The sequence below is a fragment of the Chlamydotis macqueenii genome, chromosome 9 (genome assembly GCF_036417535.1).
Source record: "Chlamydotis macqueenii isolate bChlMac1 chromosome 9, bChlMac1.mat, whole genome shotgun sequence".
NCBI lineage: Eukaryota > Metazoa > Chordata > Aves > Otidiformes > Otididae > Chlamydotis > Chlamydotis macqueenii.
The window spans coordinates 2,712,297-2,737,460 of NC_141564.1; the positions used below are offsets into that span (position 1 = coordinate 2,712,297).

A 25,164-nucleotide genomic window follows, 5' to 3' on the forward strand; every position below is an offset into this window, starting at 1 on the left:
AGTCCCTGATCCTTCTTGCTCTTCCCTGAACACCCTCCTTCCCAGTTTGCCGTCCTGGAGAAGAGGCACCAGAAGCACGCAGTGCTCAGTAGCTGACTGATAGAGTGGCCAAATGGTGTTTTCTGCTTTGTTTTATAGTTGTTCCTAATTCACCGCTAACGCTTGGTTTGCTTTTCCACTTGATACCTCCTTTAAAAGCAGAGGCTGGGCTCCTCCGTAGTTCCAGAGGCAGGGAACGCAGAGGCTTCCAAAAGGTGGGGAGAGCAGGGGGCAGCGAGCGTGGCTCAGGAGAACCTTCTGACGTTTCTTCTCCGCTATGCAGGCGCCTCTCAAGCACAAAGCTGAAATACATCTACAACAGAAAATGACACTATTTGAAATTGACGGAAACGGCCCCTTAGGTTTCAGCTAGCTATAGATCAGGTTTTAGGTTCATGTCAAGTGATTTTTAAACTTGTTATTTCTTGTGAGAAGATGTTAAAGTTTGTCTTAAAAAAAATAAAGAACTCCATGTGCTCACTGCAGCTCAAAACAAAAAAAAAATTACAATTTTAATATCTGAATATACGCAAGAGTATGAATGCAAAAATCCCCAAATCCTTCATCTGGTTCTCATTCTGAATAAAATCTATTTAAGCACATATACATAATGTTGTGGTCTGAGCAATAGGACTTGTTTCCAAGCTGTCTTTAAAAAATATGTTCCCATCATTATCAAGGATAAAATCTTGTCCCCTTTGAAGCTGATGAAAAAAATTCTCACCGGCTTCACTGAATCGGGATTTTACTTCAGAGAGAACCATCCCGATTTTAATTCAACGTTACCAACAATACGCTGTCGCAAAAGCTGAAATGGGTACTGTGTACTTCAAACAGAGCTCCCAGGGCGCTAAACCATCTTTTAAAGTGGTTTTATATAGGAACAGCTTTCCTGCAAGGATAATTTGGGCAGCAGAAAGCAACCACCCAAGAGAAAATAGCCATGCTGGCATTCACTAATTACACTAATCACCATTATTAGTAGTTATTAATTTTGGCTTTAATCCGGCCAGCACGGCGGTAACACTCGGCGTATTTCAAGCCCCAAGGTGCCACAGGAGGCACAGCGGTTCTGCACCCGAAACGCCCTGCTCCGCAGAGATCCGTCTCCTTGCCTAGGCGGCTGCGGCGACACACTGCACCGAGCAAGCCCAAACAGGCTCCACCAGCCCCGCACCGTCACCACAACCCATATCCAGCCTCCAGTTTCATTTTCACTATAACTGTGACGTGCAGAAAACACTGTGCTGGCCAAAGCAAACGACTTCTCTGAATTTTTTTTTCTTTTTAGCTTGGTTCTTTTTGAAAAAAAACCAACAAATCAGTGCAATTCCTGGATTCTTTTCTCAATTATATTTTCAACAAAGGGTTTGAAGAAGTTTCCTCAGTAGAAGGTAAATTTTATAAAAGTACATTTGTTGCTAAAGCTGCAGCCAACCTGGAAGTCTGCACCAATTTAAATATTGTTTTCTATCAGATTAATTAAATCCTTGCAAAGCCCCAGGGCAGATCAGCCCTAACACAGAAACACAGTTCTGGCTTCAGGGAGCGAGAACTCTCTTCAGCGAGAGAGCTGTGGGCTCCTTTGGCCGCGCATCGCCGTACCGCACAGCCCGAGGGACCCAAGGGGCACAGGGCTCGGGAGCCCGAGCTATTGATCTCGACGCTCTCGTTACCTAGAATAAATGTAAGTCTGCACAGGTGATACCGGACTCACTTCCGCCTGAACTGCAGCGTTAGCCTACATCTTCCATCGGCTTAAATAACATTTCTGAGATGGCTTTGCTTTGGATGGCAAGTGATGCTCCTTGATGCTGGTAAACCTTGGCTGTTTGAGAAGGATCTTGCACTCACGATTTTAAATGGTTCCTCATCTTTTCTTAACCAAAGCTCGTAACGCAGTTCCCTGTTTGGGACATGCTGAAAACACAGGATTATGGAAAATAAGTAGATGGGAATAATCAGAAATTATTCCCGTCAGAAATGATGTAGTCATCCCCACATGCCTCACCCTTTAATTGCCGATAAACTCCTGGCAAAATTTGGCATCAGACTGGTGCCAACGAGGGTGTGCCTGTGCTTGAGGCTTCAGGTCAGCCTAGGTGAGGAAGAGAAGCTTAAAGCTTAACCTAAAAGAAAAGAGAAAGCAGAGACCTCACCAGCAGAGGTACTCACCTCCAGTCAGTATTTAGAAGCTATGACACAAGAAAGTGTATTTTTGGGGGGCATCCCTTTCTGTACTAACACAATAGACTTTTACAGTAGTTCCAGGACAGAAAAGGTAAAAAATGCACTTTAAATTATTCAGAAATACATTCTATGAAATAAAATGTTAACATGAAGAAAGGAGAAGCTGACGCTGCAGCATCCTACAATGCAATGATAGGGCACAAAAATAATGCACGGCTTTTGCCACCCCTCAAAAATGACTGGAAATGGGGTCAGAGGAGGAAATTCGTGTAAATGAATTTGAGTGGAAGGATGAAAAGCAAGAGAGTTCTCTTTTTCTAAATATTTACCAAATGAGCACTAAGCTTAGTTACTTAATGCACTCTAGAAAGTCATGCAATGAGCAGACTTTCATAAAAGTAAAAAACTCCTGGTATTGAAATACAATTGAAAAGCTTCTGATATCAACCATAATAGCATATTAAATGACAAGGACCTATCCGAAGAGCTGTCTGACTTCATCAGTCCTAAACAAGCTACTCAATTGTTGAAATGTATAGAAAATGTAAGCATAAAAAAGATTTTTAACTTTTCTGCTGTGGATAGGCTGGCATCCGATCCATTCCCGTCCTGCGCATCCATCAGAGAGAACTTTCTTCCTACCTGTAAATAAAAAGCAAGCTGTCAAATTTCAATACAGATACCAACTGCAGAGCAACACAGAAATTCTGCAGAATTAAACCAGCTAAACAAGACATCATTGCTGCAGGGATGTATGCCAGCACGTCCCTTGTGAAAAACGGGAGGATTCTCCCCGAGGTTTTGGGCTTGGCTTGTAGGCGAGTTCGTCTTAACGCTGTTACAGCCCTTCTTAGATCAAGTCTTACACCAGCACTAAACCGGCATGCTGCGCCGGGTAAATCAGGCCCAATATTTAAAATGCTAAAAATCAATTCTTACCAGCCGCAGGATGATCATTTTAAGTGGAAAAATGTGTATTTCGTAAGGGTTGTTTGCCACTTTTGCTCAGAATTCAAAACACAACTTCTGAATTGCATCCAAAGTCTCCAATGGTGGTTCAGCCAAAAGTCAGCCCTCAGAATCGGCTTAGTTGCATTTCAGGCTTCTTTTTACAATAACTAATAACTCCCACTGCAAAACAGCCCCTACAAGCTGACAATCCAAAGAACAAATGCTCATTGTAATTAAAGTGAGTAAAGGGCAGAATATGTCTGCGTCTTCAGAAATACAGTACCTCTGCCAAAAATCTGAAGAAATTTCTCTTCTCTTCCCTCCCAGCCTAGGAAATCTTTAAATTCAACACAAAGATGTTTTCCAGTACTCACGGTCCCACTCCTCCGCTTGTGCGGAGTCATGGATTCAGGTACCAGAGAGATCGCAGACAAGCAGCCACTTTCCAAGCGACCGGTCCAAGCGACCGAGGAGCCAGGGCGGCACCTTGCCTGGTGACTGCGCACCCGTGGACAGCTACAGCCCAGCACTGTCCTGCACGGAGAAAGGTGTCAGGGGACACCAGAAGGCAGCTTCCTCTTCAGGTTGTCACCACGGGCTTTCAAGCCTTGCTCTGGACTGCAATATCGCCTTATATACAGGATGCGATGCTGGACTAAGACAAAAGGGCTAAAACCATTCATGGCTTTGCTCCGTAGTAGGGTAAGAGAACATAAATCACCCTCACTGTGGTCCCAGCCTCATTTCCTCTCCCGACCACAGCTACCGGTGTTTTTCCTCGCGGTGGCTGCAGAGCTCATGCACCCAGGCAGCAACCTGCTCCGCTGAGTTATTCCAGCAGAAAAAGGAATTTAAAAAAGCAAAGAGCGTTCAGCCGATTATCTCCACGAACTGACTCGCTGTGTTGTCACAGGAGTTCCCATGCTAGTGAAAGGGTGAGAGCCCGGAAGCAGGCTAGAGAAAGAGGGAAATAGGAGTTGCACCCTTTTACAGAAAAAAAAAATCAGCATCTCACCAGGCGTGGGGATGGGGGCATCCGCTGCTGCTGCAATTCTCCACGCGGCTTTCACGTTCTACCAAATCGCGTTCTCCAGGGACCTCACGGCGCAAGATAACCTCGCTTGTGCAGGATCCAGTTATACAGCGAAGACGTTTCAGTGACTACATGCTGCTTCTTTTTATTCCTAGTTTAAAAAACAAAACAAAACAAGGTTTTATCCCAATTTTGCATTTAGCATTCTTATTTTTTAATTTTTTTTCTAAGTTATGCTCAACTTTGCCATCTATTCTGTGTAGTTTTCACGCCAGAATTACAGGAAGCTTTCCGAGTGCTGACTTTCAAATCCTTATGTCGTAGTTCAGCCCCGATCGGGACCAGACTACGCAGTCTCTCTCTCACTCCCCCCACCCTCCGAGAGAATAGGGGGAGATGATATAAGAAAAACGGCTCAAGGTTTGAGATAAGGACAGGGAGAAATCCTTAAAGTTACCGTCACGGGCAAAACAGACTCGACTTGGGGAAAACTATTCATTTATTTCTAAAACTAGCAGGAGAATGAGACAGGGAACAAGATAACCTCCCCCCACCCCTCCCTCTTCCCAAGCTTAACATTATCTCTACTACCTTCCCCTCCCGAGCGGCACGGGGGGGGAAAAGGGAATGGGGGTCGCGGTCAGTTCATCACGCGTTGTTTTACGCCGCTGTATCATCGTCGGGGGAAGAACTCCTCGCATTCCTCCTCTGCTCCAGCATGGGGTCCCTCCCACGGGCCACAGTCCCTCGTGAAACTGCTCCGGCGTGGGTCATCTCTTCCACGGGGTGCAGTCCCTCTAGAACAGCTGCCCCAGCGGGCCCTCCACGGGCCACAGCCTCCTTCAGGCCTCCACCTGCTCCGGCGTGGGGTCCTCCACGGGCTGCAGGTGGATCTCTGCCCCTCCGTGGACCTCCATGGGCTGCAGGGGGACAACCCGCTCCATCATGGTCTTCACCACGAGTTGCAGAGGAATCTTGGCCAGAAGCCGTATTACTCCTCCCCCTCCTTCTTCACTGACCTTGGCGTCTGCAGCCGTTCCTCACAACAGGCTGGCAGACGCCTCTCAGGATCCTTTTTACATCTTATTCACTTCTCATCTCCTCTCCACTTCTTGCAGCCAGGCCGGGCCGAGTTGGGCCCAGTCGGCTGCCTGGTGGGAGGCCAGAGGGTGAGGCCTGCAAGGCCCATGAGGCTCGCGCCTCCCCCTCTCTGCCCCCCGCTCAGCTGCTTCACATCTTCTCCTCCTCTTTTTCCTGTTTTCCCCTTCTTAAATACGTTATCGCAGAGGCGTTATCACGGGACATTCTGCTACCAATTGGCTTGGCCTTGGCCAGCAGCGGGTCCGCCCTAGGCCCGGCCGAGTCCACTGAACAAAGGGGAGCGACTTCTAGCAGTTTCCTACAGAAGCTACCACCTTAGGCCCCCCCTCACTAACAAAACCAGAACACCTTATTAGGTGGAGTTTCAGTTGACCTCAAGGCAGATACGCATCCGATAAGAAAACTCAGAACACCAAAGACAGAGGCAAAGCGGTTTGAACCAGAAACACCACTGAGGTATCTGGACCTCATTAAAGCATTGGATACAGCGCCTCCAAAAATTGTACTTGAGAAATTAATTCAGATTGGCTTGGATCTAAGGGCTTTCACGTGTTTTGAAAACTAAAAGGAAGTCACAGGGTTATGAAAGTGGCAATAAGATTAAGTGGAAGGGCGATGCCTGGCATAATTTGACATACATCTTTTAACAATGAACTAATTAAACAGAAAGGTGACACTAAACAGCCAAAAAAAAAAAAAAAAAGAAAAAAAAAAAGGCAAACCAAACCACCAGAAACATACGTTTAAGAATACCTGAGTAGATGAGATTTAGTGCAAAAAAAATGGAAGTTACGAGAGTGAGATGAAAACAGTTCAAATTCATCAGGGATGACACACAGCACTGGGAAACCAGCAGCACTGAAAAAGTCCCCCAGGTGACAGGGGCAGATTAGCTCTGAGGTTACAAACCAGCGTGGGCTTTGAAAAAAAGGGCGATTTTTGACTCCGGATGCTGAAGTGGGTCTGCACTATGGACAACGACAGCAAAAAGTCATCTTCTTTCTTTAACAGATTTTTAACAGCCTTTAAATAATCTCCTAGGATAAATCACAAAAAGGATCTGGCTCCCTGCTCAGAGAATGTTCCTACTTTTCTCTGCTGGACTTTATCCCATTATTTCGGTTTATGCTAAGCTGAAAACCTTTAAGGAAGTTCCCTCTTTTCCTAGTTTTATTGTCCAAGGACTCATGGACAACCTTCAGACCTGCCACCACAATTTAGTAAGACGTGCTTTTTCATCATTCCGAAAAGCCATTCCTTCTAAACGATGAAGTTTCCCATTTTGTCTGGCTCTTCAGGAATGCTCAGGGCTGAAGGACAAGTTATGTCCTGGCACAGAGAGATAAAAGAAGGGCCCGTGAGCAAGGAAGAGAGGGAGCTTTGCAGTGAAGCACTGCCTTTCCCAAAATGCAGCTTTAGCGACGTGCCTGAAACACCGGCCCTGCCTAGAGCCAGCCCCATCCGTAAGCGCATTTCCAGAACTACAAAGAGAAATTGTGATTTTACAGCCTGTGCTAGACCTGAAGAATATGGAGTTACTCCAGGTCTCCCTAATGCGACAGCGCAGAATTTGAGGTAGTGAAACCTGTTGGATTGCTCAACATCAGAAGCTACAAATGCTTTATCGTTTAGATTGGTTTTAATTAAACTGCCCAAAAGCTCTCCATCTTATAAGGCAACATCAGGATGCAAATAAAAACATCTGTATCTCCTTTTGCGTCTGGTTTCCCGAATAAAGCAGCTTTTCTTTCCATTCTGCACAATGCAAGGAAATCACCATGCACAAGAGGTTCTTCCCAAAGGGCAGCAAAATGTATGGTGGTCTGCGAGCTGCGATGTGCTGAGCAGGTGTTTTAACCTGAGCAGATGTGTTAACCTGAGCAGATGTGTTAACCTGAGCAGATGTTAATTGGAGAAGATGTTTTAACCTGAGCAGATGTGTTAACCTGAGCAGATGTGTTAACCTGAGTAGATGTTTCGAGCAGATGTTAACCTGAGCAGATGTTAACCTGAGCAGGTGTTTTAATCTGAGGTGTTAACCTAGGCAGATGTTTTAAGCAGATGTGTTAACCTGAGCAGATGTGAACCTGGGCAGATGTTTCGAGCAGATGTTAACCTGAGCAGATGTTTTAACCTGAGATGTTAACCTGAGCAGATGTTTTAACCTGAAATGTTAATCGAGGCAGATGTTTTAACCTGACAGTTTAACCTGAGCACGTGGTAACATGAACAGATGTGAACCTGAGCAGATGTGTTAACCTGAGCAGGTGTTTTAACCTGAGATGTTAACCGAGGCAGATGTTTTGAGCAGATGTGTTAACCTGAGCAGATGTGTTAACCTGCCACCGTCCGGGCCCTGCCGCATTAACCCCTGACGAGCGCTGCTCACCGCCTGACGAAGGCTTTGTAACCGTCACGGCCGCTCCTGACGCACAGCCACGCCGGGGAACCCTCACCAGCTGTTAAAATCACTACAAAGCTTTACAAGACGCAAGCCGGGACTGAAAAAAAAAGCCGCCAGTATTTCCCACCTCGAGCGTTCCCCGGGGCTACCGGACAGGAGAACACCCGGCCACCACCCCAGCCCCGGGCGGCCGCGCCGGCCAGACACCGGGCCCTGTGGTGCCGCCCACCCCGCACCGCGCCACGCACCGATCCCGCCCCCCGCCCCCGGCAGCGCGGCGGGCGGGCGGCAGCCGCCGTCCCCTCCCCTCCCTCCCTGCGGGCCGGGCCGCGCCGCAGCCCGCGGGCGCGGTCAGGAGGCGGCGGGGCCGCGGTTCCCCGGCCGCCTCCCAGGCGCGGCGCGGCCCCGGGGTTTCTCCGCCATTCCGCGGCTTCTCCGTGGCCCCCCTCCGGCGAGATGTTATGGCCGAGCCGGCGCAGAAGGGCGGCGTAGGGCAGGGCGGGCGGCGGGAGGATGAGGATGAGGAGGCGGCGGCGGCGGCCGCCCCCCTCCCCAGCTACGAGGACTACGAGTGCAAGATCTGCTACAACTACTTCGACCTGGAGCGGCGGGCTCCCAAGCTGCTGGAGTGCCTGCACACCTTCTGCCAGGAGTGCCTGAGCCAGCTGCACCTGCGGGCCGCCCTGCAGCCCCCCCCCGCCGCCGCCGCCGCCGCCGCCGCCCAGCCCGCCCCGGCTCGCTCGGGCGGCGGCTCCTTGGCCTGCCCGCTCTGCCGCCACCGCACGGCGCTACCCGACCACCGCGTTCACGGCCTCCCCGTTAACACCAAGCTGGCCGCCGCCTGCCCGCCGCAGCTGCGGGCCCGCGATCCCTTTCCTCAGGACAGCCTGCCGCCGCTGCCCCCTCGCCGCCCGCCCCGCGCCCGGGAGGCGGCGGCCGCCCTCGCTCCGCCGCTTCCCGCCGCCGGTCGGACCGGGCCTCGCTCATCGGGCGGCGGCTACGAGAGCTGCCAGAGCTGCAAGCGGGCGGCGCTGAGCGCCGGCTGCGTGTGCGTCGTCGTCTCCTTCCTCTCCATGGTGGTGCTGCTCTTCACCGGGCTCATCTTCGTCAACCAGTACGGCGGCGACGCCGGGCCCGGCGCTTCGGCCGCCCCGTCGCCGGTGGGGCCCATCTGCCTGTCGGTAGCCAGCATCCTCGCCCTTTTCTCCGTCGTCGTTACATGGCTCATCTGCTGGCTCAAGTACCGGCCCGAAGCGGCGGCGGCCAGCGGCGGGGCCACAGCGAACGGCACCCCGCGGGGCCGGGGGGCGGCCGCCCGAAGGAGCGACACGTAGGGGCCGGGGCGGGGAGAAGGGCTGAGGGGAGCCGGGGGCCGCCCGCCGGCGGGTAACCCCCCTCGTTTGGGCGGTGTGAGCCCCGACCCAGCCGGGGGGAGGACGCGGAGCGTGGGGGGGCGGCCGGCTCTGGGCCCGGGGCCTAGGCGGAGGTGGGAGGGTGGCGGCAGGCCCCAAGCCCAGCCCCGCCGCGGTGACGGGCGGGGAGACCCCCGCAGCCCCGCCAGCCCCCGCAAGCCGGGCACAGGCCGAGGTGGCGGGGACGGGCGAGGGGTCGCGGGGGACCCGAAGGGTCTGGGGGGAGGGCAAAGGCCTCCCCACCCCGGGGGCGCGCCCTGGTTTTGGGCAGCCTGATGCAGAAGGAGAGAAGCTCGAAGGAAGGAAACTGGCTTACTGTTGCCCCCACCTGGAAGAGAAAATTTGGGGAGAGATGGCGGTGTTACAGGCGCTTTTGTGTTTCCCCTGTTACGAAGTTAACACGCAGAAGAAGCTGTAACGGAAATGTGTCACCTCAAAAGAGACTGAGCCAAAGTGTCCCTACACTGTATGGAGTTCGTTTGGTTATAATTTTATTAGAAGGCCCTCGGGCCCTCTGTTGGTTGCTTAAAATAAGCTTTATTATTTAATTCTTTGAAGTTCTCATTTAATGTGGGAGACTGAAACACTATGTTGCACACTTAAAACAATTTGTGGAAGCTGATTTAAGTAACGGCGCTCTGAAATAGAGCTAAGAGACTCCTGTGGGAGAGAGTAGTATTTCACTGGCCATCGATTTCAATTTTTACACAGTGAGAGAAGCCCGCCTTAAAATAGGGGCTTTCAGCAGCACCGTAAAAGTGGAACGCGGTAGCATAATTTGTGTGTTGAACACTTACCCTCGGTGGAGGTAGCTGTCACAGGACGGTGGTTTTTCCTCTTGGTAGGTTTCTCTTCTGTGTTTCTGTAAAGGCCAGCAGAAAAAGTTATTGTTCTGCACGGGTGGAACATCGAAATCGTATTTGAAACACAACAAGATGCTCGTAACGTGGAAGAACATTGCCATCCAGCTGGTTTTGTAGTATATTAAGGAGAGCGCTCTATATAGATGCTGTTCTGTGTTGCAGGATAATTCATTTGGTGCCTGGATTTTTTCAACTTAATTAGTTGTTACAATCTATCCTATTGGGAATAAGGTAATGCTGCTTATTCCGCGTTTCTACACAGTACTGTAACGGAATGAGGTAATTATTTTCGTGCTTAACAATTCAAGAATTTTAAAAGTGATCTTTCAGTATGTGTATTTTGCAAGCTGTCTGCATGATATTCTGACAAGTATTCTCTTGATAGACCTTTACTTGACCACTTCTATTTATCACAAGTGCAAAGGAATTCACTAAGTAGAAATGTTGTAAACTAAGACAGCAGGTGTGTGATGTGTTTTATGACTGCACAAGTGATGTGCGCTGCGCGTTGTCCTGATTATCACGAATCTGTGAAACACAACCCCCCTCCCTGATGCCCCCCCAAAAAAAAACCCCCACGAACCCAAGCGATATTTACACAGACTCTTGTTATGATGGGCACGGTTTGTGGAGAGGGTGTATGATTTTTGTGTCACTCGAGTCAATTTTCAAAGATCCGCACCAGCCTTTTAAAGTCGCATATCGTAATATAAAGGCCCTGAGGAGATAAATTACTGGGATCAGCCGTGGCTCTGCCCGTGGTTCCTGTATTTAGAGCAGTGTTTTCAAACTTGGAGTTGCTCCTCAGCCGTATAAACGGTGCGTGCCTCCTAAAGCCAGGCCTGGCCGTTAGCCCCTGTTGACTTCAGCAGTAGTTGTGGATGTTCTGCACCAAAGAAAATCGCGAGACTTGTATTTAAGCATCTAAATGAGAATTTAGATGGCTGACTTCAGGTACAAACATTTGAAAATTTTGGCCTTAACCTCTCTGTTCTTCAGTTAATGCATCTGTAAAGTTTGATAATAGCGTTGACCTACCTCACAGGCAAGATGTGAGGCTTTATTTATTGAAGTTTTTAAGCAATTGGAGATCCTTGAAGAGGAGGTGCTATAGAAGTGCAAGTATTATTATAAATGATACTGTAGTGAGAATAAATATATGTAAATTAATGGACATAAACAGCAGCAATGTTTTCTAAGAAAAATAAATCTATGAAATATGTACGTGTGTACATCATATGCACCGATATACGATTCACCTGTTTGTGTTTCTGCTGCAAATGCGGCGTTTTGGTTCAACCGGGCGAGCTGCGCTGCCTTGCCGCTCAGACGAGCCCGGCCAGCGGTCACTGCTGTAACTCCGTCTCCTGTAGCCGTGCTGAAGCCAGCGCCCAGTGCTTGCGAGGCGCGGCTGGAGCTCGCTGCCTGGCCCTTGCTGCGCTTTCCTCCCGCCGGCTGTCTGGCTGCGGGGAGCTGCTGGGAGGTCGCAGGTGCGCTGTGCAAGCTCGCAGCAGCTTGGGTGTGTTTATGGGGGCTGCAGTCGCAACAGAAGCCATTACGTAGCAAGGCCCTGAAATACTGATTACCGTAAGAAGTGTATACTCCCATCTTCTTTTCTTTCCGCGTCGTAGTTGTATTTTTGCCTTTTCTCCATAAACAGTATTTGCCATTTTGACTAAACCAATGGTTTCAACTGGGATCCATGGACTACGTCTAAAGGATCTGCGAAAGGTAAGTAAGAAGAGCAAATTGAACACCGGGAGCTTTAATTTGTTACATGAGGGTCAACTTTAAAATGTTTAGAGGTTGGCACATTACAAGAAGTCGGAGATCACGGGCCTAAACAGGATTTTCCAGGCTTATTCACGATTGAATGATCATATTGCGTATCAAGTTCCTACCCATATATTTGAAAATATTTCAGAGTCAAATTAAAGTGGACGGTCTGACCGTACGCCAAACCCTTCTCTCTGCTTATGCAAATTTTGGGAAACTCCACCGGTTTCAGGAGCGTTAGTCTGGATCCACGTCACAGTATCAGTCAGAAAAAATCATGCATTGTATACATCTCTGGCTACTGTAGAATCCCAGTGCTGTATTTGTATTTTGGGTTCCTTTGACTGTACAGATTGGTTGTCCAAAGCCAAGTTTCAGTAAAAAAAAAAAAGTTAAGTAAAAAAAAAAGAGAAAATCGGTGTGGCTGGTGGTCTTTTATTATTGTAACTATTTCGCTCAGAACACTTGTGTTTTCTAGTTGTTTAAAAACACACAGAGATACACAGCTGAAGGGGCATGCATCAGTTACGCTATCCTCACGTACTACAGAAAAAAAAACGGTGCTTTGGGGCACTCTGTGGGAAAGCAGAGAAGGCGGGGTATACCACAGCACCATGGGGAAAATCATGGGAAATACAAGCTGCTGGCTTTTTTTTCCTGCTTTTTTTTTTTTTTTTTTTTTGTGCAATGTTTCTCTGTGTTAACACAGTTTAGGGCGCAAGCAGCTACAACCGAGAAATGGAAGCACCAGGAAAGTAAACAAAGGCCTGACGCTTTCTCAGAAATGTTTTGACCTCTGGGAGATCACAAGCTGCATGAACTCTGAAAGATCTGTCGTTTCCAGTCGTGCCAAAAGATCTTCAGCGGTAATGCCCTGTTCCTCTACCTGAGTCGGAGCATACTGAACTCCAGACTGGAGTTAAGTTCCATTGAATGTTAAGTTCATGATTTGCAGCGGGCTCATAGATATCAGTGGGACATCGGTCCAAAAGAGGGAGAAAAAGGCAAATAAGAGAGCAAAACCCAGCTTACCAACACAGAACCGGGGGGGGCAGTCGCATACCGGGAACTCTTCTTTTCTGTCTCACCTGGGACAGGCGATGGCCGTCTCTGCTTGAGGCAGGTTCTGTCTGGAGCTAGCTGCAGCCGCAGGATAGAGCTCGGAGTCTGCTATTTTGCGGGGAGCTTCTGCCATTTGTGGTGTACAGAGGTGCGTTAGGACAGTCCCTATTGTGTTGCAGCTTTACTTCTTTCCTGTTGCCATTCTTAACAACTTGCCCTCAAGAATTCAAGTTTTTTTTTAAAGCACTGTTACATTTTTAACACACACCATGCACCTTCAGTGCCACAGCATAGGAATTTTTATTCCTGCTGTCGCCTTTAAAAGTTTCCCTGGTAAATATTGTGGCTGCAGGGAAGAAATTATGTTCCTTTCTGCATCGCTAGCCCACAAGTAGTAAATAGTCACGCAACGTTAACTTACCTAACGGCAGGTATGCATCTTTAGAAAGGCAGGGTTGACAGAAAAAGACTAGAATATTTCATAAACGCATGGAAGGAGTGAAAACCTTGATTATCTAGTTGGATTGGTTAAAAAGCCTGCAGACGGAGGTAATTTCATGTTCCTTTATCGTGCAAAAAGCCACATAGCAGTTCCTCTCGTATTTAGGATCATTACAAATGTACCGCAAAGCCAAATAATAAAAAAGTCGCTAACAGCAGGAGGTACGGGGTCTTACATCCCTGCAAGTTAGATTAAAGACCTAAATTTCCAGAAGTGACTGGTAGTTTGAGTCCGATCTATTTTTGTCTGGGTTGAGACGGCGTTTTGGAAGCACATTTTGAAAATGAAGCTCAGTAATAGCATCGTGGGCTGAGAACCCAAAAGACCATCTGACTCTGAGAAGCGAGTTTCTGCCTGCATTTGTTCTTTAGAGCCTGGAAGAGAATAAACTTCTGTTATTTTTTCCCTTGCACTGTAAAAATACATGATGAAAACAGGGTGGGCTACAGGTCCATCTGGAAATACCGTTGCTTCTTACCTTACCGCTCTTCTCTTGTAGCTCGAATTACCCTTCACGGGAATCCAGGATGGCTCTCAAGGCTTACGTCCCAAAGTAGCTTCTTGTGTGAAACACTTTGCTTGAAATGTCTTTTGCAAATGAGGGAGGAGTGGGTCGCCTTCACGCGGGGAGTTACACAGACTGAAGAATACAGGTGTAGTTCCAGGGTTAATGTGGATTTTCAGCTGAAACCCTACCTCAGCCAGCAATTTCACTGGCGTGGCCGAACTGTTTCAACTGTGCTGGTTGTCCAAACAGACAATTTTTTTTTCTTTTTTTAGCATATTATATTGCCAGAGAAACAGTCAATCTCTGTTTGCGTTGACCTCTGCTCATTTAAAGCCCATCAGAGGCGGCTCTGTGTTTCTGAGGGGTGTTTTAAATGTGGTGGCTGGCTTTTGTTGAAGCCCTGCGACTTCTCCTGCTTCTACATTTTTTATCGGGGTGCAGGCAGAGATGGCGATGTCGGGAAGAAACGCCCTCCGCTTGGCGTGTATCTCCTCTTGCTGAAACCACCGGCGTCTGGAACCGGCCTCACTGCTCTGGTCGTGAGCTGCTCTCAGGTGAATTTTTTCACGTCATGCAGCTGGGGAGATTTTGGATCGAGGTGATTGTTGTCTCTGGCAGATAGCTTCAGCTGAGAAATATCTCAGCTGTTTTAAGGAGATTTTTTCCCCATAAACAAATATCGTTGATTTGTCTCATTTGATTATGAAATTTGCAAGGAATAGCTTGAAAGATATTTTAAAAAAATTTTTTATCCCCCAAACATACTCCTGATTTCTCAAGGAAGCTAAACCTTCACACTTCAGCTCCAGATGTAAACAATGTTTCTCCATTGTAGGTTGTTTAACCATTTAGCAAAATCTAACAAATCCATTTTAGTTATTATTTTATAATCTTTTGATTAATAACAAATTGCAATAATCGCATTTGTTTTGGGGTGTTTTTCTAAATGACTCATATTTGAGAGAGGATTCAAAATTTGCTTTGCTTTAAAAATGGGAAGAATGAGACTTTTCATGACTTAGAACATGTGGTGATGTGCAATAATTCCGGTTTGACTTCCACACTGTAAATAAGGACTCATTAGTTGGACGGTTAACATTAGGGGACGGAAAAATACTCTTCTGTGAAAAAAAAAACCGAACCTGTAATGATTGCAAGATTTAAAGTAACGGAACAGTAAAAATAAAATAGAAACCACACTTCAGAGAGACAGCCAGCCGGTGGGTGCCCGGCACCGGCAGAAGAGACGGGTGGGGAGCAAGGGCACCCACTTTCGCCCCTGGTCTGGCCTTTGTCTCTACATTTTTGCACTTTCTTTCCCTCTGTTGCTTTCTTCGTTGGTTCCTTTCACTGTCTTGCTGTCCTTTCTCCCTTCCTTCTTGCTCTTTCATTCCTTCATCTCTCTTTCCTTATTACACTTTCTTTCTTCCTTCCTCTCTTTCTTTTTTCTTTCTTCCTCTTTATTTTTCTTTTTTCTTTCCTTCTTCCTTTCTTTTTCTTTCATTCTTTCTTCCTTTCTTTCTTGCTCTCTTTCTTCCTTCATCCCTTTTTTTCTTTTCTTTCCTCTTCTCTTTCTTTTGCTTGCTTTCTCTCTCTTGCTCTTTCTTTCTCTCTCTCATGATTTATTTCTTTCTTTTTCTGTCTTTCTTTTCTCTCATTCTTTCTCTCTTTTTCATTTTTTCTCTTCCCACATTTTAATCCAGTTCATCTTTAAAAGCAGAAGCGGAGATTGCAGTCCAGTTCATCTCTGAGAGAAGAAGTTGTAAAATCGTACAGCTGCGGGCGAAACGCCGCTTCATGAGTTCAGTGTCCGTGCTGGTCAGGCCGCTTTCCCCGGTACCGGTAACTCCTGGCCCTGTCCCGTGGAGGGGGGGATGTCCCGGGCGAAGCATGGGGACCGAGGGCCGGGTTTTGCCGTGCCCCGGCCCCTGTGGGCAGACCCAGCGTTGGTTAGGCAGGCCCACGCGCGTTCCTCGCCCCCCGGGCTGCTGTGACAACCCCTTGTTCCGTCCAGTCTGTCCTAGCGTGGGGTCTGTTGGCGGCAGTAAAACCCACGGCGGGCATCTACCGTGGGACTGCTGGGACTCACCGTCACTCGTGTTTTAATGGGGAATTAATGAGGATTAGGCGCTTCGGTTTGAAATGTGGCTGTGGACTACGGGGGCGGTCGAGGAGGGAGATGCGGATCCTCCCACCCCTGTGGGTGAGGGGTGCGGGTGGGCGCGGGGGAGCCCTGCCCTCCAAAATGCCACTTTGCCGTCGCAACCGAGTTACACGCGGGTTTTTGCTCCCGTCTCTTTGCGAGTCTGCACCCTGTCCCGTGGGGCGGCGGCTGCGGCATCCCTTACGGGGGGGGGGGGTCTGGCGGAAGACACCCCCCACCCACGAGGGGCAACGGCCGAGCCCCTTCCTTTCCCCTCCACCGGGCAGCGGGGCTCCGGCGTGGTCCTCGTCTCAGGGGTGCGTGGGGAGGGATCGGGGGTGTCCTGTCGCCTGTCCCTGTCCTTACACAGAGCGTGCTCCGCGGCTGCCCCGCCGGGTCCGCGCCCCGCACCGAGCCCTTCTCGGGCTGCCGACTCCGGCGGGACTGCGAATTCCTGAATACGCCTCAAACGGGAAAAAAAGGGAAGAAAAAGGGAAAAAAAAAAAAAAGAAAAAAGAAAAGAGGGAAAGAAAAGAAGAAAAAAGAAAAAGGGGAAGGGAAATAAAGGAAGAAAGGGAAATAAAGGAAAAAAGGAAAAGAAGGAAAAAAGAGAAAAGGAAAAGGAAAGAAGTAATAAGAAAAAAAAAGGAAAAATGTAAATTATAAAAGAAGAAAAAGAAAAAAAAGAAAAAGAAAAAAGGAAAAAGAATAGGAAAAACAAAGAAAAAGACAGTGCTGAGATGTGCGCACGGGACATAAAAGCGACGGCAAAAAGGTTCAAAGCTTTCGGTGATGACTTTTCAACCTTTATTTATGTGCCTATTAATGCAATATCCATCATGGAGATATGCATCTTTATCCTTTCAAGTGATATGCTGGGAATCAATTGGATATGCAGATTACATTTCGTAAGTTCCCAAATGTTAATCTCCCCGGCCCTTTGCTGGTAATTTCTTTTTTCGCCAAATAGTATTACGTTTCTGCCACCAAAAAAAAAACCCCAAAAACCAAAAAGCTGGAGCTGGAGGGGCAGGGGTGTCCCAGCGGGTGTTGCTCCCCACAAACACAGAGGTGGGGTGCGGCCCGACTTCTGGAGGGAGGGCGGTGGGCGAGCCCCGCGGGTCCCGCTGGGCAGGTGATGTCCCCTCTGGGACCCCCAGCGTAGGGGGGGGGGGGGGACACACGGGCAAACCCACGGCCGGGGGGCTGCCGCTATGACCGATAAACTACGCCTGCCCCCGCCCCGCACAGCCCCGCCCGCGCTGACGGACAGGGAGAAGGAGGGGGAGCGGGAGGAAGGGAACTGGCCAGCCCCGCGCCCGGACCCCACACCCAGCGCGGGGGCCAGGGGTGTTTGTGGCGAGGGCAGCGCGGAGCACGAACCAGAAACCACAGGCGCCCCTGCGCACTGCCTGTGCCGGCCGGCCTCCCGCCTTCCTCTTTCTCTCTTTCACTCTCTCTTTCTTTTGCCATTTCCCCCTTCCCCCCTTCCCTTTCCTTTCCTTCCTCTTTCTTTTTCTCTCTCTCTTTCTTTCTCCCTTTTCCCCATTTCTCCTGTCCTTGCCTTTCCTCTCCTTCTCCTTTTTGTCTTTCTCCCCTTTTCCCTTTCTTCCTTTCCTTTCTTTTCTTTTCCTTTCCTTCCTCTTTCCCTCTTCTTTCTTTCTCCCATTTCCCTTTCTTCCCTTCCTTTCCTTCTTTCCTCTTTCTCTCTCTTCTTCTTCCTCCCTTTCCCCTTTCCTTTCTTTTCTTCCTTCCTCTTTCTCTCTCTTCTTCTTCCTCCCTTTTCCCTTTCCTTTCTTTTCTTCCTTCCACTTTCTCTCTCTTTCTTTCTCCCTTTTCCCCTCTCCTCTCCTCCCTTTCCTTTTCTCTTTCCTTTTCCTTTCCCCTTCCCTTTTCCCAGCACACATTCCCATTTCCGAACCCGTGCTCCCCGCCCGTGGAAACAGGCGGGGGCTTCCCTCCGAGGTCCTGATGACAAATTAACGTACGCGGAGCCAGGGCAATCGATTCATCTCGAGCGGAGGCCAAACCGGTAACGTTACCGGTCAGAAACGATCGCCCCCGCCCTCAGCCGCCCCCATGTTCGCTGCCCGCCCGACGTGCGGGTCGGTGCGGGGTGCTCACTGATCCAATTAACCGTGCACCTGGCCTGGAAGCGCTCTGTAATTAGCGGGAGCGTTTTTAGCTGTTTCCACGGGAAAACCGTGAAATCGTCTCTGCTGCCCTAAAGGACGGCGATACGGGGGGCGGGGGGGGTCGTGCCTAATCTTTCTCCCGTGCATTCCCAGCAGTTCCCGTGCGGGAGGACGCGGCTCCCGCCCCCGGTCGCGCAGGACGAGCCCAGGTGGGTTTCACGCCGCTGTCCCCCCACTCTCCCACCCGCCCCGGGTGGGGGACACAGACCTGGGGCTTCGGTGTGGGCGCTGGGGCGGCGGGGTTCCGTGTCCCCCCCGTCCATGAATACCCCCGGGAGGAGCCGCGGCAGCGGAACCGCCGGCCCCGTCGGGACGGGCGGGGGGGGGCGCGAATACATCTGACAGCGCTTCGCCCTGTTAAAAAAAAAAAAGTTTTATTTTTATTTTAAATTTTAATTTTTTTTTGTTTCAAAATTTTATTTTATAATTTTATTTCTATTTTAAAAATTTTGATATTTTTATTTTTTAAATTGGTTTTTATTTTTTAATTTTTAATTGTAAAATTTATATTTTGTATTTTTTCAATTTTTATTTTTTAAATTGTTTGGGGTTTACTATTTAAATTTTAAAATTTTTCTTGTTGTTTGTTGTTGGTTTTTTTTTTTTTTTTTTTTGCCGTGGCCCTCCTGCCGCCTGCCTTCCCCGAGCAAAGCCGCCGCCGTCGGGGCGCGGGGGAGCTTTTGCAAAAACTCTTAAACCGCGGTGAGCAAAACCCTCCGCGTTCTCCCAGCCGCCGCCTTTATTATTGCAGATCTTTACCCAAATAACGCCAACCCGGGACCGGACGGGGAGCCCAGAAAACGCCGTTTCCCTCCTCCCAAAGGGGCGAACCCGAGCGATCGCCATCCCTCGGGCCGATGTGGGTCCCGGGCAGCCCCGCGCAGAGCAGGGCCGCTGAGGGGCTGCCACTGGCGCGTCCCGCGGAAAAGGCCGCGCACAATGGCACCTTTTCGGAGGACAGACAGCCTTTACAACACTCCTGGCGTCATACCCTGCTGCGGTCGCTTCAGCTCCCAGGCAGCCTTCACCTCTTTTCTTCTTTTTCTTCTTTTTTTTTTTTCCTTCCCCCGCAGTTCAGTTTGAATGCTACAATAAATTCCTGGGAACAAACGCCCGTCGGTGGAGCCTTTGGCCCGCACCCGCGGATACACGCGTGTCCCGCGGCGACACTCTCGTCCCGGGGGATTTTTTAAAGCTTTTTTTTTCATTTACTTTTTTTTCTTTTAGCACCGCTCGGTCCCGAGGTGTTGCTTCTGGACGGCGAGAGTCATTTCGGTGGAAAATGAACAGATAGGGAGGACGAAGGTTTTTTTTTTTTTTTTAAAAAAAAGGAAAGAAAGAGGGGTGTTCGGGGGAGACAAAGCACTTTTGGGCAGCGGGGCAGGGGAGGCCAGGGGCCGCGGAGCCCCACCGGGACCCCCACGCCGGGTCCGGCCGGTACTCCCCCCTCCGCGGTGCCGGGGCGGCCGTTGGGATGGCGGGAACTTTCCCGCCGAACCGAACCCAGCCGAACCGAGCCGATTTGAGCCGAACCCGGCCGAACCCAACCGAACCCAACCGAATCGAGCCGAGCCGATGCGGCGTTGCGCCCCCAGGCTCGCCCAATCAGCGGGGGCGGCGCTGCCGGGCCGGACGGCGGCGGCCAATCGCGGCGGCGCGGGCTCGGCTCGGCGCCGGGGAGGGAGCCGATAAATGCGGCCGGCCCAGGGGCTGCCGCTCCCCGCCGCACCGGGGACAGCGCCCCCCCCCCCCCTTCCCCCCCCTCCTTTCTCCTCCCTCACCCAACAGCGGGGCCCCGGCCCCTGCCCTCCCGGTGCGGGGCGGCCGCGGGTCACCCACAAAGTTGCCGCCTTCTCCCACCGTGACCGCTCCTCGTTCGGCGGCGCGGTTTCTCCTTCAGATCGGCCCGCATCCGGATATAAACCCCGCCGGGCCGCCGCGATGACAACTCTGGCCGGAGCTGTCCCCAGGATGATGCGACCCGGCGCCGGGCAGAACTACCCCCGCGGCGGGTTCCCGCTGGAAGGTGAGGCCGCTCCCGCAGCGGGACGAAGCGGCTGTCGGCACCCCGGGCTATCGTGAGCCGGGGGCAGGGTTTGGAAAGCGGGGGGGGGAACGGCGGCTGTGGCCCCGCACACCGGGAACGGGGGGAAAGGAGGCGGGGGTGGGGGGCGCGGGGTGAAGGGGGGAAAAAAAATAGAGGGAGGAAAAAAAAGAAAAATAGAGGGGGGGAAAAAAAGTTAAGAGGGGGAAAAAAGTGAGACTAAAATAAACGAAATGGAAAGGGACTTTAGAAAGGAGGGCTCGTCCCGGGCGGAGCGGTACCCAGGGCTCCGGGCCGCGGGGCTGCCCCGCACCGGTTTCCCCGGGGTGCGGTGCGGGTGGAACAGGTGGAGCCGCCTCGCCGAGGGTGGTGGTGGTGGTCGGGGTGGGGGGGGGCGCGTTGCGGGGCTTTGGGGGCAGTTGCCTTCCAGAAAAAGCAACAAGATGATTGATTAAAAAAAAAAAAACATAAAAACAAGCCCACTACCGCAAAAAAAAAAAAAAGAGAAAAAGACGCAGCGAGATCCGGAGGAGACGTTAACGCCGTTCCCCCCCCCCCCCCTTTTCTAGTCTCTACCCCTCTCGGCCAGGGCAGAGTCAATCAGCTCGGAGGAGTGTTTATCAATGGCAGGCCTTTACCCAACCATATCCGCCACAAGATAGTGGAGATGGCCCACCATGGCATAAGGCCCTGTGTCATCTCTCGCCAGCTGCGAGTGTCCCACGGCTGCGTCTCCAAAATTCTCTGCAGGTACCAGGAGACGGGCTCCATCCGGCCGGGGGCCATCGGCGGCAGCAAGCCCAAGGTGAGCCCCTGCGCGGGTTTTTGTTTTGTTTGTTTTTTTGTTTGTTTGGTTTTTTTTTGGCGGGGTGGGCGCAGACCCCTGCCTGCCGCTCCAAAAATTCCCCAAAGCGTTAAAAAAAAAAAAAATTGTTGGAGTTTTGCGCAGTTTGGTGTGGGTTTTTTTCCTTTTTTATTTTTTTTTCTTTTTCCATTTGAAAAACCGCTGTTTTTCAAAATAACGCCTCGAACGGAACCAAGGAGAAAGGGGCCGTTTTGTAAACGCGTGGCTGAGCCCCCCCACCCCGGACTTAGTCCCCCGCGAGTGGGCTCGGCGCGGCCGGGGCTTGCGCTGCCCGGCGGGATCGGGCCCTCGCCTCACCGAGGGCAAAAAAAAAAAACAACCAGAAAACCAAACTCCTGCCTGCGCTTCTGCCTGTCTGCAGCTCCTTCTCCTGCTCCCTTTTTATATTTTTTTTTTTCCACCCTCTCCAAAGCTGCCTGTATTTGCAGCTACACCACGAAAAAGTTTGTGCTCACAGCGACGCAGTTAAATCCAGATCCTTCTCCCAAGATGAGCTGCCGCATCCTGCTGTAGTGGTTTTTTTTTTTTTTTCCCCCCACAAAAACGAAGTAAAGGCTCGGGTTTCTGTTGGAAGTTGCCTGGTAGATTTTTTTAATTTATTTTTCTCCCTTTGTTGCTCCTAAAGTAGCAATGCCTGAACTTTCTCTTTCGCTGTTAGGACTAAAAATATTTTCTTTTTCACAAGGGTCTAACCTGAACGAAAGGCTGTTCCCAGCCGGGAGACCTTTGTTTCATTTGAGTTCAGCTTTATTTTAAAATCGCGGGGCAATCGAAGAGACTTCTTGGTGCTGGCACTTTTTCGGCGTTTTTATTACATGGGTTTTTAATTTTTTAAACTATTTTTTATTCGGCACTGTAAACTTTGTTCGTCTGAAACTTGGCGGACCATGAGCTCCGCTCACACAGACCTCCCCCCTCCAACTGCGACTCGAAATTTCTCCGGGATTTTTTTTCTAAGCCTTAGAGCAACCGGTGCCGCGTAATTCGGGGTTTCCTAACCGGGGGCTCGATCCCCGCCTCCTTCCCCTCTAATCTCGGAGGATTTCCCGAAAAATTTTGTTGAACTCTGGCGGGTGCTTGCCCTTGGTGGGCCCGTTGTTACCAGTTACATCCCCTCCGGTTTTAACCTCGGGTTTCGGGGTGGGGAGGGGGTCCCGGCCATGTCTCCCGCAGCCCCTGCCCGCTCGCCTTGTCTTTACTGAAGCAGGTGACGACGCCGGACGTCGAGAAGAAAATCGAGGAATACAAACGGGAAAATGCAGGGATGTTCAGCTGGGAGATCCGGGACAAGCTGCTGAAGGACGGGGTGTGCGACCGCAACACGGTGCCGTCAGGTACGGGCAGCGGGGGCCAGGGGGGTGTCGGGGGCCATCCCGCATCCTCGCTCTGTCCCGGGAAGGGTGGATGCCTGTGCTCAGCGGGGGTGTTTTTAATTAAATGGCAACTGCAGCCCCCTCCTCGCTGGGTTGCGGCAGCGGGAGGGCTGGGGGCTTGCTGGAGAGCCCGGAGGTGGGAGGGGGAGCGGCTCCCTGTGCTGGTGGGCTGTTTGGAGGGGCACGGGGAGAAGGCATGGTATTTGTGTGGGTGTGCGTGGCTTTTTCTCATTACCCGCTGCCTGGGCTCTAGGGAAAAAAAAGAAAAGAAAACAACCCAGCCAAAACTTGCGGGGCTGCTGTGCCGGCGCTGGAGCGCAGTGTGGGATGGTGTCTCGTGAATGTCCCAGACTGGTCGCAGCTGCATTGGCGCGGGGGGGACATGGGGCAATGGCACAGATGCGGGGCATGGCTCCACGGCCCGTGGGGGGCTGCTGGGGACAAGGCTGCTCACAGCTCTGCGCTTCCCCCCCGCAAAGTGAGCTCTATCAGCCGCATCCTGCGGAGCAAGTTTGGGAAAGGCGAGGAAGAGGAGGCTGAGCTGGAAAGGAAGGAGGTGGAGGAAGGTGACAAGAAGGCCAAGCACAGCATTGACGGCATCCTCAGCGAAAGAGGTAAAGTCCCTTTTTTTTTTTTTTTACATCTTTTTCTCCGTTCTCTCTGGAGCCCTGGGACTGGCCCGTGCCAGCTCGGGGTGCTGGTGGGTATCGCTGCCCTTTGTCATCCTGGGGCTGGTGCAATGGGAGGTGTAGGGCGAGGAGCCAGCCCCGATGGGGCAGCTGCCACATCCCATTCTGTCCCCACACCGGTGCGACCCTGCGGTGTGCGGGAACGGTGCGGAGATGGGGGCAAAGATGGGGTCGCTGCTCATTTGGCTTTTAGCAGCAGGGCCAGGGAGCAGGGAGGGCTGGAGCCGGACGCAAAGCCCTTGGCATGGCTGTGGCAGGGGCTTTTCTGCCAGCCCAAGCTGAGTGAAAGGCTGCAGCCACGGAGAAGGGGTGGTTGTAGCCAAAGGCTGTGGAGCCTCGTGGAATCGTAGAATCGTTGGGGTTGGAAAGGACCTTTAAAGGTCACCTAGTTCACCCCCACTGCAAGGAGCAGGGACCTCGAGTATCTGCAGCTGTGAGCAGGGAGCCGCACGTTTTGTTTCGTTCTCTGAAAACTGCTGAGAAAAGCTTGTGTTGGTGGTTTGGTCAGGGGCTGCGAGGAGGCTGCAGCGCGGAGGCGGCCGAGGGCTGCTGGGGGCCCAGCCGCCGCCCTGGGTGCCGCCGTGCCCAGCTCCCAGCTGGGCCGGGGCGAAGGGGCAGGCGAGGGCCCGGCTGGGCCGCTGTGCCTGGAAGTGGCTGCCCAGCGCAGGCACTGGAGAAGGCGAGACAAAAGTACCAAATGAGCTGGTCAAACATTTGTACAACTTTTCCAGCTTTTACAAAGAAGGCCTTCTATACACAAGCTACACTTGGAGATGAACTTGGAAAACAAAGAGGGGGGAGTCCATTGAAACTCACACTTTGGCTTTGCGCAGACAAAGCTTCAGCTAGCAGCAGCTTGATGTGAACAAAGGAAGGCAACCTTTTTATAATTCAAGGAGAAAAGAAGAGAAAACAGCCCCACAAAAGGCTGAGAAAAGACATTATGGGCTTGCAATGAGGGATGAATTATTCAATGAGCCCCTAATAGCTGATGCTCCACGCAGTTTTATGGACTCTCCACCCTGGAAAAAAGTAGCTGTTTTTTTACCTAGGAAATGTTTCTAGCATTTCTAGACGTCTAGCAGTGCGGAGTGCTGGCCAAGAAGGACAACTGAAACCCGTTCTTTAAAAGTAGGGTGTCTACTCGTGTAGGAACAAACTTTAAACCACTCCCAAAACTTAGTTTTCAGTTTGGTTTTTAAAGTTCTCAAGGAATCCTCATCTTCTGCATGCCTGTGTTTGTGTGGATGTGTGTAATAGAAACACGCAGAAGATGCTGACGAAGTAAGAGATTTGGAGTTGAGAAGGCACAGTTTGATGGCTCAGTCTAGCTGCCCCTGTACGATGGGTCCAGCGTTTCTCCGTGTGCCTCCTGCAACAGAGAATTGTTCTGAAAGGAGCGTGCACCAAGGGAAAACCGGCTGAACTCGGTGCCCTAGTTGGTAAAATATCTAGCTCTTCTGCCTTCCAGAATTTCTCAACAGAAATGAAAAACAGAAGATAGGGAAGCTTTGATAATATCCCTGCTTTACGGAACACGGAGTAATTCATAGAGACAGCAAGAGAAAAAATATTATCAATATAGCCCACCCCTCTGCTTCTCTTTGAAACAGTTTTCCTGTTCTTTGACTCTGCCCTTTCAAGCAGGGCTCCTGACCTGCTCTGAATCAGTGTCTGGGTCTGTGGCTGCCGCCCTCCATCCTGGGGGAGCCCTGCAGCTCTCTCAGGAAAAGCGCTGGGGTGGTGGGTGCCTCGCTGCGAGTGGGGATCACTCGTGCCCCCGCCTCAGCACGGTCGTACGAGGACGCTGCGTTCTGCCCTCCGACGCGCCCTCTCCTTTGCTGTCTGCAGGCGTGAGTGTGTTCTACTTTGCTTCTTCAGAGTTCAGTCTGCGGTAAAATTGAGGTGGCACAGCCCTATCCTGTCCTTGTGCACGCAGTTTTTTGTGTGGGTTTTTTTTTTCTGGATGAATCTGGCTGGGCTGTTCTGTGCTTGATAATCCCGTCGGTTGCGT

General features: G+C 50.9%; 2 protein-coding genes across 5 annotated transcripts in view; both read left to right on the forward strand.

Moving 5' to 3' along the window:
• The first annotated feature begins 8,111 nt into the window (after nt 1–8,111).
• RNF228 (ring finger protein 228) lies at nt 8,112–9,052 on the forward strand. The gene has a single exon (XM_086754985.1). It carries the CDS (start codon nt 8,180–8,182, stop codon nt 9,050–9,052), a length of 873 nt encoding a protein of 290 aa, XP_086611111.1. The 5' UTR covers nt 8,112–8,179.
• A 10,932-nt stretch (nt 9,053–19,984) lies between these two features.
• PAX3 (paired box 3) overlaps nt 19,985–25,164 on the forward strand; it is a 72,931-nt gene continuing 67,751 nt past the window's right edge. For 2 of the 4 annotated variants that reach the window (XM_086754383.1, XM_086754385.1), the window contains exons 1-4: nt 19,985–20,205; nt 20,793–21,028; nt 22,293–22,422; nt 22,941–23,075. In XM_086754383.1, the coding sequence (XP_086610509.1) occupies nt 20,121–20,205; nt 20,793–21,028; nt 22,293–22,422; nt 22,941–23,075 (586 nt within the window). In that variant the 5' untranslated portion in view covers nt 19,985–20,120. The remainder of the gene's footprint in view (nt 20,206–20,792; nt 21,029–22,292; nt 22,423–22,940; nt 23,076–25,164) is intronic. The other 2 variants (XM_086754384.1, XM_086754386.1) reach the window with 1 other exon arrangement.